The sequence below is a fragment of the Andrena cerasifolii genome, chromosome 3 (genome assembly GCF_050908995.1).
Source record: "Andrena cerasifolii isolate SP2316 chromosome 3, iyAndCera1_principal, whole genome shotgun sequence".
Taxonomy (NCBI): domain Eukaryota; kingdom Metazoa; phylum Arthropoda; class Insecta; order Hymenoptera; family Andrenidae; genus Andrena; species Andrena cerasifolii.
Window position 1 is genome coordinate 15,000,343 of NC_135120.1, and position 14,737 is coordinate 15,015,079.

Consider the following 14,737-nt stretch of genomic DNA (forward strand, 5'->3'; position numbering starts at 1 on the left):
CAGGACTTTGAGGAACTCCTACCGAGGACCAATAGATCTACCGTGACGTGATCTGAAGAAAGGGTCGCAGAAGAGTCGTCTGGTACTCGGAGATATCAAAAGTACCACAGGCATAGAAAATCAATACCATACATCCCGAAATTATTCTTCGTCCCTTTATTCCTAGACGGTGCCTCGTCGTTTTCGATCGTAACACTCCACGTTTAATGAAGCCCCCATTCACCCATCGCACCCTTAACTGCCCCAGCCAGTTCTGTTCCCAACAGTTGGCCCTGTCCATTCGAAATTGAATTACCGCATCCCTTCGCCGTTGAATTAAATCTCCAATTAAACGCATCGACCGGGGACGGGGCGTCAAGAGCAACAGCGGCGTAGGCGTTGCACTTTCCCGATCGATTCGGAGGAGAATGCAAATTATCCGTGGCCATCGGCATTCTGGAGCAATTTTCCGTACAAACAGTGGTCGCCTCGCAGCCGGCCAGCAGCTTGGCCCACGCTGTTGGCACGGCGAATTTACATTTTCCATCGCGGAGGCGAGTTTCTCGGCTGTTAATCGACCTACGACGGGCGTCCAGGAGCGCGCCAGGTGCGTACTTAGGGTGCCACGATTGGGGCGACAAGGCTGCGTTAATGGAAGTTCCGTGTCACTCGGTGTTAATCCGCACTCGGTGACGCTGACGAGCACGGTGTACTTTCAAGGTGACGAGGCGGCCGATAACGTCCACTTTATTCGGCAGGGATTCCTTCCAACGTCGCCGGGCTTGGATTTCCAAACGCTTTTTTTTCCCAACCCCATCGTGTCGCGCTCTGAGACTCATCGAACCAAGAGAATAAATCGCGACGATCCCGGTACCATCGTTCCCGGATCGCGCTCCGCTGTGTGCGTACGTAATCTCGTATTTTTCCCGTGGTCCCCGATAAAACTTTAATGAACATTCATTGTACAGTTTCCAGCGGCTCGTAAAGATAACAATAGGGACTGTTATTTCCAACATGATACCGAGACGCGTATTGTTCGCAATTTATAGGTACGGGAGCCTCGCTTTCTGGGACGACCGTAACGATTAGCTGATTAATGTTCGCTTCGCAGTCGATAGAGTTCGAATTATGACTGCGGGCTTAACATTATCTTTCTGTTACGATGGAACCGATGAGGCACCGGCCGCACGATTATAGGACCGTGTGACTAACCCATGGACCTGCTTTATATTATAATACCTTGGAATTAATCAGGTTTTGCATTTAATCTAAGCTAACCGAACTAATTGACTCGCATTTGAATCGGGTGGCTTTACCATCAGCCGCTGCGTCGCGCATATATTTCCCATTAAGCTTCACGATAATACGATACAAGTAATACATAGTGAGAGCCTTGGTTCGAGGATGCTAATTACTTGAAGCAGCTGGATTCATAAAACTGTTTGCGTTTTCGCTAATGGCGTTACAGTCAAGACTTTCATTCGTTGCCAGTGCTATTCGTAAATCATCCTCGCGCGACCTAGACACATGTGTATGGCTTGCGAAACTGGCGTGCGGTGTTTCGCGATACCGGCAGCCAGCGGCAGAGATCAACGGACGCCCGGCAACCTTCCTATCGGCGATGAATGACACGTGATACAGGTGATAAACTACCGAACCCGTAGATGCAGTCTCCGCTCCCGACATGTGTACGTGACAAATCGATACGCCGTGAAGGTAATGATTGACAAGGCCAGCGTTGTATCTGCGAAGGACTGCGAGAGAGAAATGCGGGTCGCCGGCATTCGAGCGCCGCATTTTTCGGAAGGTCGCCAGTGAGGTCGTTGACTATAGTCCCGATGAGATGGAAAGTTATTGCCATTTCCCTCGAACCACGTATAGCCAGCTTTGACTCATCTCGTTGTTACTCGATAGTACTCTAATCTATCCGACATTATTGAATTTAAAGTTAATATCATTTCTCTCAACGAAATATGGGTCTGTATGAAACTGTCCTTACTTTTGGTCCGCGAGGGATGTTATTCCAATTCGTTAGATTTATCTCTCCACCTACGCTCTCATCATTCAGAGCTTGAACCCTTTGATCGCGATTAATCACTAATGGCAGAATGATTTGTCACGAGACTCACCCGCAGCTGAAGAGCGATCTGGTTGTACGCCCAATGCCATCGTTGCTTCGCCGTCATCTCTGGTCGTTCCTTCAACTGCGTAGGCACAGGTACAGCACCAACCATCTCGAGAAGTTCCTCGTCTGGCGGTGGTTCCGGTGGACTCCTCGGTGGAGTGTCCATTTGAACACTTTCCTCCAACGATGCTTGTTTCGTTATACTCCCTGTGCACCAATAATTGTAGCATTTGTAATCCAGCTTGAAAGCTATTTGCAAGATCGCACTGTTAACCACAATCTTACCACGGGGGCTGTCGGTGTGCGACATGGGCGGTGAGGTTTTATACGTGTCGATTAACGAGCCCTCTCGAGAGCTACGAATCATCGGTTCATCGCCTCGCTCGTACCTACGGGAACAGTGACAAACAAATTCCATTATCACGAGCACCCCCGTAACGTTAACGCACACGATCATTTACCTTTCAAGAGACTCGCTCCTCATCTTGTAATCGTCATTGACCGCATTGCTTAGTGTCACTTCCGGTTCCTCGATGGACTCCTGGTCTTTGAAGTATCCACGCTGATAGCTCTCAGCCCTGGAGATAGGCTGAGGTGTAGTGAAGTTCTGACCGTAGCTGCCTCTCTTCTGATACGAGTCGGTCCCGGTCAGAGGTGGCTTGAAACTTTCCTGCGTGGTCGAGGAGAAGGAATCCTTCCTTGTGGCCGGTTGCGCGTACGAGTCCCTCCTGCTGAATGATTCGTCGGGGAAATGGTCGGAAGCGTAAGAGTCGCCTCTGGTGAGCTTTGGTTTCTGAGAGTGCTGGGACGAATGCTGGCTGAGCTGGCTCTGATGCGACAGCTGCGAGTCCTTCCTCTGCGGCTCCTTCGGTATGATCTCTGGATAGTCCTCGTCCTCGATCATCTCCTCGTGGTAGGAGTCGGTGCGCGTCAACCGTTTCCCGTTCGCCGTGGTCGTGGTGTGCATTGCCGCTGTCATCGTCATGCTGGTTGAGACGTGATTCGATGTCACATGGTTGACCATTGTGGTGACAGGCTGGACAGTGGTCGGAGGAGACTCGATGTAAGTAGGAGCAACAGAGGCGGAGTCGCTCGGTGTTGTGTACTCGCTGATACCTTTCTTCTGTTGGCTGCTACTGATCGAACTCACGGCAGTATCGAGTGACTCTTTCAGCTCGTCGTCCCTGGATTCCAAAGAGTCTGTATTCTGTTGGACCAGCGGGCTGGGCTCGTGTCTTTCAAGCTTCTTTCTCCTCGTCATCCCAGTGGACGACAGGTCCGGGCTCTCCTGAGAGGTATAATAGTAGTCGGATTCGCTCGATTGGTACCCGTTCGCCCTCGTCTGGCCTCTCGGCGTTGTTATAGACAGCTCTGGTAACACTTCGCTCGCTCTCCTCTCTGTACTGGCCGACGGGCTGTCCTTGTAACTTCGTTCCTCGAACGATCCTTGATAAGAGTCATGGTATGACTCCTCGAACTGATCGGGATAGTCCTGGTATTGATCCTCGTAGTCAGTCTTGCACGTCGTGCTGATTGTATCTTCCTTGCTGTAGGGTGGTTCGTAATCAGCGTATTCTTTCTGCTTGCTGTAAGTGTCGTCGTAATTACTTTGCGACGTAATGGGCGCCGGGTCCGTGTAGGTATCCTGTTGATTGTACGTCTCCTCTTGGTTATAAGTGCCCTGTTGGTTATAAATGTCCTGTTGGTTATAAGTATCCTGTTGGTTATAAGTATCTTGCAGATCGTATGCGCTCGGTTGGATGTAAGTGTCTTGCTGGTTATAAGTGTCCGGTGTCTTGTAAGTATCAGGCTGCTTGTAAGCTTCAGGTTGCTTGTACACGTCCTGGCTATATGCGTCCTGCTGGTACGTATCCTGGATATACGTCTCCTGGTTGAAAGTGTCCTGATCGTAACCGTCTCTGTTGAACGTCTCCTGATTGTACGTGTCTGGGTAAGCTTTCTCAAAACCGGTCGACGTATTTATGTTGTACTGGGAATCATATTGCTCCTGCTGATACTGATTGTAAGTGTTTGTCACGTTATTTTGGTCGTACACGCTCGACGGAACAGACGCGCTGTAATCGTATTGCTCTGGATGATACGACTCATCCTCGTACGAATGCTTCTTCTTTCGGTCCTGGTACTGCACGTTGTTCTGCTCGTAACCCATTACCGGATAGTTATCCTCGATTATCATATCGGGCCCGGTCTTTCTGTATTGATCGTTCGGTTGGCTAGTGTACTGATCGTTCGGCTGGCTGGCGTTTGGATATGTCATGTCCTGATACGTCTCCTGATAAACCTGAGTGCTCGGTTGAACGTAAGGCGTTTGGAACTCCTCCTTGTACGTGTTCTGTAGGTACGCCTGATCATACGTTTCCTGGACAGGTGGCTCCTGATAGGAACGACTATACTGGTCGTCGACCTGCGGCGCGTAACCGAACCCGTATTGACCATCGCCGGCGTACTGGCTCTTGCCAGATGCGTGCATCGGATCGTATACACCTTGCTCGGTGTACACGCTGTCAATATAGGTATCCTGAGGTAAGTTATCTTGGCTGCGATAAGCATAATTATAGTCCTCGTTGTATTCAGACTTGTTGTAGCTCTCCTCGGAGGGTGTTCTAGTCTTTGGCAGTTGCCTGCTCGGTGTAGCAGGTAGGGAGGCGAGCTTGCGATTGATAATAACATTGCTTGGTTGCGTCGGCGTCGGAGGTAGTTTCTTTCCCGTCCCCTCTTGTCGAGATATCGGTCGTTGTTGAGGCTGAAGTGGCTTCCGACGACTAGTACTGTGGTCACTGCAAACACGAAACAAAGATTCGTTATGCTGCAGCGCGCCCATCAATTTCTATTTCAGGGGACAGGCGCGAAGATCGTGGGCGTGAACCGTGAACGATGTAATTTCACAGAATAATCATGACGCTTCGTTAATTCTATTTCTGAATCTCTGATCAGTGGAGTATGATGCTAGTGAAGCAGCCAGAATCATTTACCAAAGAGTCACAGTTGATACTAACAATCATGCAAACATCCACACCACAAAAGCCACAGAGAGTTCATCGTATGTTTATGCAAACGAGGGGAAGTAAGGGATAGAAGGAACCTATGATAGTACCTGTAATTGAGTTCCTCGGATTCATAACTGCGTTGTCTGGTAACTGTTGGTCTGTAATCTGGTCGGTGAATGCCAATACTAGATGCAGGCCTCTGTGGAAGCGTTTTTCTATTCCGTTTGTTCTCGTAATAGGTACTAGTCCCTAAATACCACTTCCCTCCGCTGTCCCACTGTCTGTCCTCGTCATCTTGGCCGTACCTAATGACACGTGCAACATCAGATTGGTGTCAGATCGAGAACCGAGCTCGCATCGTGCTAATAACAGCATGGGATTCAATAGAGAACGAGATAGTATTCACGAGACTTACCTTTCATCTTGATAAGTGTATCCCGTGATGCTGTCGTAGTACTCATTGTATCTGATGTCCGTCTGGCATTCTGGATACGTGGCACTCATTTTCCCCACTCTTCCATCGCTACTATACCCATCGGCGTAGTAAGGGTGCTCGTCGTACAGAGTCATTTGCCTCTCCAAAGACGGCCGTCTGTGAGGACCTGTTTATGCACACGAACAAAACAAATTTCAATATTTTCAATCCCCTTTACTGTTTCATAAGCAACGCGCTTCGTACAGGGAGGTGCATTTGTTGCGTTCAATTCAAACATCTCCGCTATTTTCGTAGGATAGCAAGACTCAAGTGTGCTCAAATAGAATCGGCAACTTTCGCGGTTATATTTTCACGATTGGAGACTGTACAAGTATTTACCTCTTCGTCTAGAAGAGCTGGTGGTGGTGCTTGGATAGTACTCTGTGTCGCTGTAGATCCTTGCGTCGTCCACTCTTGTACCATGATAGTCGTAACCCTCGCTGTACCAGCCGTCTTGGCTGAAATCATCGATCACCAGTGAAACAGGGCCGGGGTAATAGGCGTACGAACGATAGAAGCATAGATGAAATGATCCGAGATAACCCGTGTAATGACCGTGTTCGCTGCAAGTATGATATGGTTGAGAAAAGATCTTCCCATAGACTTGCTCGAATACTGCAACGACACTGCGCCATGCAACTACCTGTGGATAATCAGTGCCATTCTCTCTGACCCACTAAACGCGAGCTATTATCGTTTTATCGTGACGCTTTCTAGATTGCCTCTGGAACTTCGATTCCGTGTGGTTTACCTAAATGCGCGTGCGAATGTCTTTTCCATTGCTCTTCCGCGAGAGGTGTTAGCGCAGAACGTGAATATCGCCGCGAAACTGCGGAGCTAAGCGACGAGAATGCCATCCTAGTGTAGGATGGAACGTGTCTTGTTCGTGTGCAGTGTTTCTATATGTAAGAGCTATTTGAACAGTGCGCTAAGGCGTAGGATTCAAACTAACAGCGTGGCACGCTAGTGACAGGAATAAAAAAAAAAGAGATGCCAGATGAAACGTGTGAGCTAACGGTCGAAAATGCGAAGTAGGTATGCGATGAATATCTTTGAAGCTTTCTCACGAAACTGCTGGGCGTACTTAATTCGTACCTGTCCTCGTAATCCCACGTGTGCTTCCGTCGTCTAAATCAGGCAAAAAACAATAAACGATTTTTTCAAAGTACGTCGCGATTCACGGCTAGGGCCGTGCGGGAGACTTTCAGTTTGCAATTATACAACACGTGTACCAGGTGCAGCAAATACACGTCAATGGACTTGCAGAAATAAAAACGTTGGAAATGCTTGTAATTAAAGTGCACGGCCCTGTTAATCCTCGTCTCTCTTCAATTAAAATTAATATCTTTGCAATGCAGACGAAGGGGGAGGAAGAAGAAGAAGTAGAGGGCGATGTAGAAAAGGGGAAATACTAGCTGTTGCTTTACGAGTATTGTCATTTGAAGTCACGATAGAGGAGAAAGTATTACTGTAAGAGGTAACGGCTACTTCTTGTAGCGTGTAGGGTACTCTATATCGATTTCGTGTGTGCATTCTGGTTTTTAAGGCTCGTAAATGTCAAATACCTGTATTCCTTATAGTGTCTTGGTCTACTATTGTAGAATAGTGGCTCGGAAGATTCTGAAGCGTGCTGAGACTGAGAATACCTTTGCGGTGGACCTTCTTCGGGGTACGGTTCGTCGTAACGTGGACTGTGGCTCGATACACCGTAACTTCCATAATTACTCGGAGCTAGTCTTCCTCCAACTGTAGATGGAATCTGGGGACACAAAAAGTTTCTTGAAACGTTCATGAAACGCTCTACGAAGTGGATCTTTTTTTTAGAAAATCTTTCGTATCTCTATTTTATTGCGCATAAATATTCCCGAAGCTTTTTGGCTATTCTTTTGAAAGACAGTTTTACTTTTTTTTTTTTAACCGAGAATCGTAACGTTCGTATCCGAGTGGATGCTGTGTACGTAGTTTTGTTTAATAAATTGACAAAGAGATGTCGACGACCCCGACGGTATTAGAGCTTCGGAGCTCGGTAGTTAATAAACAGAGGTAGTAAAGTATCGATCATTTAGTACCTGATGATCATCCCTCTCGTAGCTATTTTCTCTCGAGGTCTCGAGGGATCTTTGAGGGGTGGCCAATTGGTTGGCAGCGGTTCGAAACTGCGAAGCCGAGCTGTTTGCACCTTGTCCGCCTACTGGATAATTCAGGTCGGACGTATAGTCTGAATCCTCCGAGTATCCCGCTGAAAGTCAATTAAAATTTCAAGTTACGACAGCACGGGGCAAATCTGTCTGGAACAATCGTGAGGCGTGGTAATTATCCTCCGGGAGAAAGAATTTTTCAGCACGGAGAAATAATTCGTCGGCCCGTGCAAGTGGGATCACAATATTTCCCACAGATCAACTGAAACCGTGTATGAAGCAAAACATTCTCGTCCTTCGACGTAAACACACGCGTGACGATAAAGCAAACAAATCGGTCGAAAATTCTAGCCCATCTGTGCGTAACATTTCCAAAGGGAGGAGCGTTAGAACGAACCACGATGAGTTCTCATCTGCGCACCATTCCGCGTGATAAACGGCGGCATCGAGGAGCGCGATTAGGAAATGTAATCGCGCGTGACAGTGGCCCCCCTTGTATCCGTCGCCCTCACGATTCCGAGAATATCCCGGTACAGAATTGGTCGATATTGGAAGAATCCGAAAATGGGGGCAGTGCAACAGCGGGGTGTAAATGGTAATAGTTGATGATCATGCTAGTCGTTGATTAACACTTAGATGATTGAGAATCTGTCATCGGGGAACAATGGAAGTCCACAAACGGGGAGAGTAGCAGAATCGACAATTGTTTCTACTGAAAAGAAAAGGAAAGAAAACGAAGCATCATGAATGTTTTGTCATGCCAAGGGTTTAGTGATCATCGATAGGGGGAGACCCTTAAACGGGGGTAGGGGGGTCGGTGGAATTTTTAGGGGAACGTTACGGACAACTCTCGAATGGTCGATAACCGCAATAGCTGGGACGTTTCGTGCTACACTTGTTGCACGGATATATCAACCGCAACTGCAATTGCAACTGCATAAAGCGTTCTTATGGCCGCCAACGCCGGATAAGAAACTAGCGTTAGGTTTGGGTCGATTTTTAAGGGGAAACCCAGGGAACGCAGTACCTCCGCCAGCTGCACGAAAATAGTATCCGAGCGAGCTTAGTCTGAAAATCGTAAATAAAAAATGCCGCGGGAGACGTGTCAAATAACCGATGTCGCGACACGAGTGCGTTTATTCAGGATCGCGATTACAGTCGTAAATAAAATTAACATAAGGCATACTAATGAGTTCCTTACACGCACCAGCGGTATTTTTCTGCACGATGAAACGTAAAAATTTATCAAGCGCACCGTACTAAACTTGGGCGGAGAATTTACCTAGAAACATCTCGCAGTTGCTGTTTTCAACTTGCAACCAAATATATTTACTCTCAATTGTCATAGGGACAAAAATACACAGGGTGTCGCACAGAAATGAACGGGGTTATACTTTTGAAGCAGTCAGAAGATAAAGAAACTCTCCAAAGGCACTTCAGAACGGTTTCAGATCCTCCCAATTCAGATACCAGCGTTATGCATTTCCGCGAATGCGTGCAGCAACGAGATGCAATCGCGGAGCGATGCACATTTGGGCCTGCCTACGCTCTCACGCGTACACCCAATTCAATGCAGCTCCTCATCGTTTTCCGCAAAAATACAGACACGTCTGGAAGCATCTAAAACCACTCAGTTGTGCCTCGCAACACATTCTTCCAACCCTGACAATTTCAAATCCGCAGCCCCGCTCATCTGCGTGGCAGAAACATACGAATACCTAAATGAATAAATTGCAGGAAACTCTTTAATAGAAAACGCGAGGTACGCGTGCAATGAGCCGCGGCGAAATCAAAGGAACTGAAAAGTTAGCGCGGGCGTCGGTCGCGCGAGTAATCGAGTGAAGAGTATCAACTGATCGAGGACATTCCTCTCCGTGTCGGAGAGTAGTCGAATAAAACAGCAGCCACTTAAACTGTAACTTGTCGTGTACTTACAGTGGCCTATATTGTACAATATCTGTCGTCGTGCCTGTTCGGCTCGTGCTTCCTGGTCCATCATGTTGTTCAGCATTCCCAGCTTCCTCTGCAGATCCGCCGCCTCCGTGTTCTCGGGGTCTTTCGGAAAGATAGACATCGGTGGGGAAATGGTTAATCGCGAATTCTCGACGATCTCTAATACTGTCTCTAATCTGCGCCCGATTACTCTGTTCTCATGGGGTAGCCGAGTGAGATCGAGGGGGGGGGGGGGGTGGGGGTGGATGGCACCTCGGCTCGTCCGCGTGTCTACCAATTGTGCGACTGCCAACGGTCTCTAACGAGCTCGCAGGCAAAAAGCGTGGACTCTTGGTCGCCCGATGACACGGATCGAGCGCTGCGCGTCGTCTTAAAAGGAAACTTGTGTCGCGCGTGTTCTTTATGCATCGCGAGGCTGTCGAGCAGCGTACACGTTGCTTGAAAGTTACGCGGTGCAAAATGCTCTGTAAACGACGCCGGATGGTATTAATCAGGGTGTAACGGTGTTTTATGGTCGAGGATTCGAGGCAGCTTGGTTTTGCGACGCGGCGCTTCGCTGTATCGGAGACACTGTAACCCTCCATTAGGAAGTGTCGAGCTATAACAGTGGATACTGATGGGGCTTCAACAGTGCCTCTTAAAGCGGAAGCTGTGTATTTAGATTCGACGATCCTGAGGTACGTAATGTGTGCTCGATATATTCCATTACGACTGAATCACTTATTAGAGAAGTGTACAGTTCAAGGCCCCTGACATTCGCAAAAGTGCGCGCACAATTTCCAAGCCTTGCCGCTATCTAATTTATCCTGAACCATAATTATATGCCGCGCAGGCATCCTAATTCCCGTAAATTGAGCTGTGGTCTAGCTCACTTCGGCGGTGTATTAATACCGCGGCTGAATGATGTATAGATCGCGTCATCCTTTAGAGTTAGGGGATTCCTTGTAACGAGGAGTGGATGTATCTTGCGCGGCACGGTGATTCCAGAGCTTAGGAACGATTTATTACGCAACCAGCTGAATCCCGTCGAACCCCTTTTCCCGACGAGCTTACGAAACGAGAGCGGAGTTTCCGACGTCTATCGACGATATTCTATTGCGCGGGGTGTATCAAGTTCCCTGGCTCGATCTTTGTCTGATCATTCCCACCGCTGACTTGACCCAATGGAAGTTTGAGCATCGACTTCTACTTTGATGTTCGAGCTGGAGATGAAAGCAAACTCGCCAACTAAGGAGCCAAGTGGCAACTACGTACCGTGCCGATCATAAATTGGGATACCATCCCTCGGATACTCTGCGTCTCTGGCCAACAGACTCACACTCGTATGGACGTGAATTAAGTTGTAAATTATAAAGTGAATGGCGATTACAAGCAGTTGCAGTCAAGTGGCAAGTATAGCTGTTTGTTTACTGTGTTCCAAGATACAATACTGAAATAAGTGGCATGAATCTGATGGTCAGTGACATACGTAGGTATCGTCCGTTACATACAGTGGTATTCGTAAAAATGATATAGGAAACTTGACAGTGGCTGAGGTAGACACAACCAAGTCGACGCGAGCCTATATTATGCACGAGCCGTAACGTAATCTGGGTTAAAGCTCTGATCCTCTACGACAGGCGTTAAATAAACTATGCGTGTGTAGACGAGAGGGCCACGGACTGTGGACTATGCTTAAAGGTAAATGAAAAATAAATATTTATGCTCTTCCGCTAGCTTTCTTGTTGAATATAAAATGGTCAGTAATTTGTTCTCTATATGCCCTAATAATTTTAACTATTCTGTTGAGAATTTGATTTATTTTCGTCGCTGACACACTTTGCTTTCTACCTTTGTCTGAAGCAGTATCACTAAGAAAATTCCGTATGGAATATTTGTTTAGTCTACCTAGTTTCGAAGAAAGTTACAGTAAAAAGTTACAGACTGACCAATGGAAGAAACTATTTCCCACGATCGCAGGTATGAAAATTAGTTGAGTAGTTGATGGAACGATGGAATAGCTGGAAGACAAAGGGAACACGACTCGTGTGATTAATATCATTTAGAAGATAGATTGATTTACTGTAGCGCGAATTAAATGATAATTATTCGTAAATGAATCTCGTGCGTATTTATTAATAACTTTCTCGGCAAATCTAATCCCTTTGGAGAAATGTGCCTCGTATGTGGGTTGCGCCGCCCAATGCGTTTCAGTCACGCGAATATTACTTTTATTGTCGGCATTCGGGCTCGTATGTCATTCGGAAAAATCGATAAACCACTCATTCAAGAAAGCCAGTATTCAGCAAACCTAGACGCGTGGTAATCATAAAATCGCAGGTAAAGTATGGAAAAATCTTGTCTACGTTCCAGAATAAAATTTCGAATGCACAAACTGACCCTCTAATAACCAATTTCATCAAGTCTTTCTAAATTCTATTTACCAAATCGTTTCAACTGAAATGACTCCCGCTAATAATTCAAATTTAAATTGCAAAAAAAGCAGAACCGAGCATAAACTTAATGTAGGTACCTCGATTAATTACGAGTCGAGATAATTACATCAGCTTACCCTGGAGCACGATTGAGCGAACGAACTGTTAATGAACGATAAAGATCAAGACCGGGAAAGCCCTTTTGAAATCGAGGAGACCGCGTCTGGAATCCCTAATCCCCGTTCTGGAGAAGAATCTCTCGTAACAATATCAGGGGCGTGATACGACGGCCCGAGCCCATTAAACCCGGGATTCGAACTAAGAGCCGAAAAAAAAAGAGAAGGACGACAAAACGAGGGGAAAAAAGAGAAAGGAAACGAATTCGATGCTCTCGAGCCGCGACCTTGACCCACATATTTCGCATTCCACCCTTTCGTTCCAGTGCTCGAACACCAGAGGAGACACGTACGATCCCGCGGTCTCCTCCGACGGTATAATTCCTTCCAGCGAGCGGCACAGCACCGTTGTCCCGCTCGTCTCGCACTTGTATCTGTATACATATTCTTTCTCGTCTTCACTCGAGGAAGGCACCGTTCGCTGTTTCTAACTTTGGTCTGGATGCAATTAAAAAAAGGGTCAAGCCCTGGCAGGAGAGCGTCTCGGCAGCGCGAGTAGTTCTTTTCTTTGAGACCACCACCACTACCACCCTCCAACCCTGCTGGCGAGGGTTTCACAAGCCCCCTCCCTGTCCCCTCCCCCGCCCCTGCTGTGCCGTCTCACCGGCGTGCCAAGTGCATCGGGGTCCTCCACCCTGGCACCGGGACGTCTTTTTAAAGTAAAGAGAAAAAAAAACCCTACTAGCTGCACTTGAAGCATTCCATTCCCCGAGCGCGAGGGAGCCATCAAAGTATTTTGCACTCTCGCGTTTCCCGCGATGCTCCCCGCTAGTTCGCGATCGACTCCCCTCCTTCGATATAAACGCGATACAAGCGGCGGTAATGGCCGAATCGGTAACAGCTGGCCCTCGATATATTGACAAACTTCGTAAGGGGGAACGACGGGAAGAGGAGACGTCTCCCCCCCGGGGGCGTCTTCGTCGAATGGAACTGTTTCCCTCTTTCAGCTCCGAGCTTTCCCTGTTCGTTTTTCCTTTGTCTCGCCGGGCTTCCCACGGGGCGAGGATTGACAACGCGGAAGCATCTGGGATGATGGGATTGCTTCTAGCCACTGCGCTGATATACCTATGTATTTAATACTTTCAACTGCAATTGAAATTTTATGCGCAGGGTTTCGTACAGAGAAATCAAACTGTTTGGATATGAACCATGGAATCTCTATGTTTCTCATTGCAATGCGAGCCTATCCACGACAGATTGAAACTAAATGGGCAAATATTTCTGGACGAGCAATGTTTAATCGTTTGAAAGTCAACGAGTATTCTTTCGTCGTCCAAGAATCATCGCGAACCTCCGGACCTTTTACCCTTCCGCTAGCTGTTGTTTTAACCCTTCCCAGCGACGGATTAATGCGTGTCTCTCGAGTCGAAAGAGTAACGGTGGCCCGTATGCACACCGTCCGCCAGATACTGTAGGGGAAAGTTTAAATCCCCTGGAAAGTCGTTTCCGTTCTGCTAATCACCCTCCGCGCCACCTTTACCTCTAATCTCGTACATCCGGTATACACGTTAGACCGTCTGCACGATTCGCTAGCCGGCCAAAGGCGTGTAATTAGTCTATTTTTGCCGACCCAACTTTGTCGTCCGCAGGGAAAAATTGGAGCAGCTTCTCTAAGGAAAGGTGGACGCGCGCGCGCGCGCCGTTCCGCTGGCCTCCGAACGAAAACAACAAGTAACAAACACGCAATTTGTTCCACCCGTTATACAAGCTGCACCGTAAAGACCGCTGTAATACCTGGACGTAAAAGAAGGCGACACAGACCGTACGCAGAAGTAACGAGGAAAGTGTTCATACAGACGCCTGTGGTACTCGATCTTCTCTAGAGTCACGCCCATTTGTTAAGGGTAGGAAGATAAATGGACGTGGTCCATGATACTTTCGTGTCTCAGATTACGAGTTTCTATGAATCTTTTGGGTAGTTTTCTGAGAGTCCATTCGTTACTTACTAGGAGAAGTGTAGTATTCTGATTTGAATTGGAGGATTCATACCTCATACCTTACTTACTAGGAGAAGTGTAGTGTTCTGATTTGAATTGGAGGATTTAAATAAGAATACTACACTTCTCCTAGTAAGTAACGAATGGACTCTCAGAAAACTACCCAAAAGATTCATAGAAACTCGTAATCTGAGATATGAAAGTATCATGGACCACGTCCATTTATTTTACTACCCTTAACAAATGGGCGTGACTCTATTTACTACTCTAGTGACTTCTATTACTAGGAGAAGTGTAGTATTCTGATTTGAATTGGAGGATTCATACCTCATACCTTACTTACTAGGAGAAGTGTAGTGTTCTGATTTGAATTGGAGGATTTAAATAAGAATACTACACTTCTCCTAGTAAGTAACGAATGGACTCTCAGAAAACTACCCAAAAGATTCATAGAAACTCGTAATCTGAGATATGAAAGTATCATGGACCACGTCCATTTATTTTACTACCCTTAACAAATGGGCGTGACTCT

General features: G+C 47.2%; 1 protein-coding gene and 1 long non-coding RNA gene across 2 annotated transcripts in view; one reads left to right on the forward strand and one right to left on the reverse strand.

Moving 5' to 3' along the window:
* Positions 1 to 7,366: 7,366 nt before the first annotated feature.
* LOC143366873 (phorbol ester/diacylglycerol-binding protein unc-13-like) overlaps positions 7,367 to 14,737 on the reverse strand; it is a 66,508-nt gene continuing 59,137 nt past the window's right edge. Inside the window, exons 7-8 of the mRNA XM_076808296.1 lie at positions 9,661 to 9,780; positions 7,367 to 7,826 (exon numbers count right to left, since the gene is read on the reverse strand). Of these exons, the coding sequence (XP_076664411.1) occupies positions 7,618 to 7,826; positions 9,661 to 9,780 (329 nt within the window). The 3' untranslated portion in view covers positions 7,367 to 7,617. The remainder of the gene's footprint in view (positions 7,827 to 9,660; positions 9,781 to 14,737) is intronic.
* On the forward strand, positions 9,922 to 11,244 carry LOC143366876 (uncharacterized). The gene is made up of 3 exons (XR_013084844.1): positions 9,922 to 10,355; positions 10,855 to 11,000; positions 11,100 to 11,244. It is a non-coding gene; the product is annotated as an uncharacterized LOC143366876 (long non-coding RNA).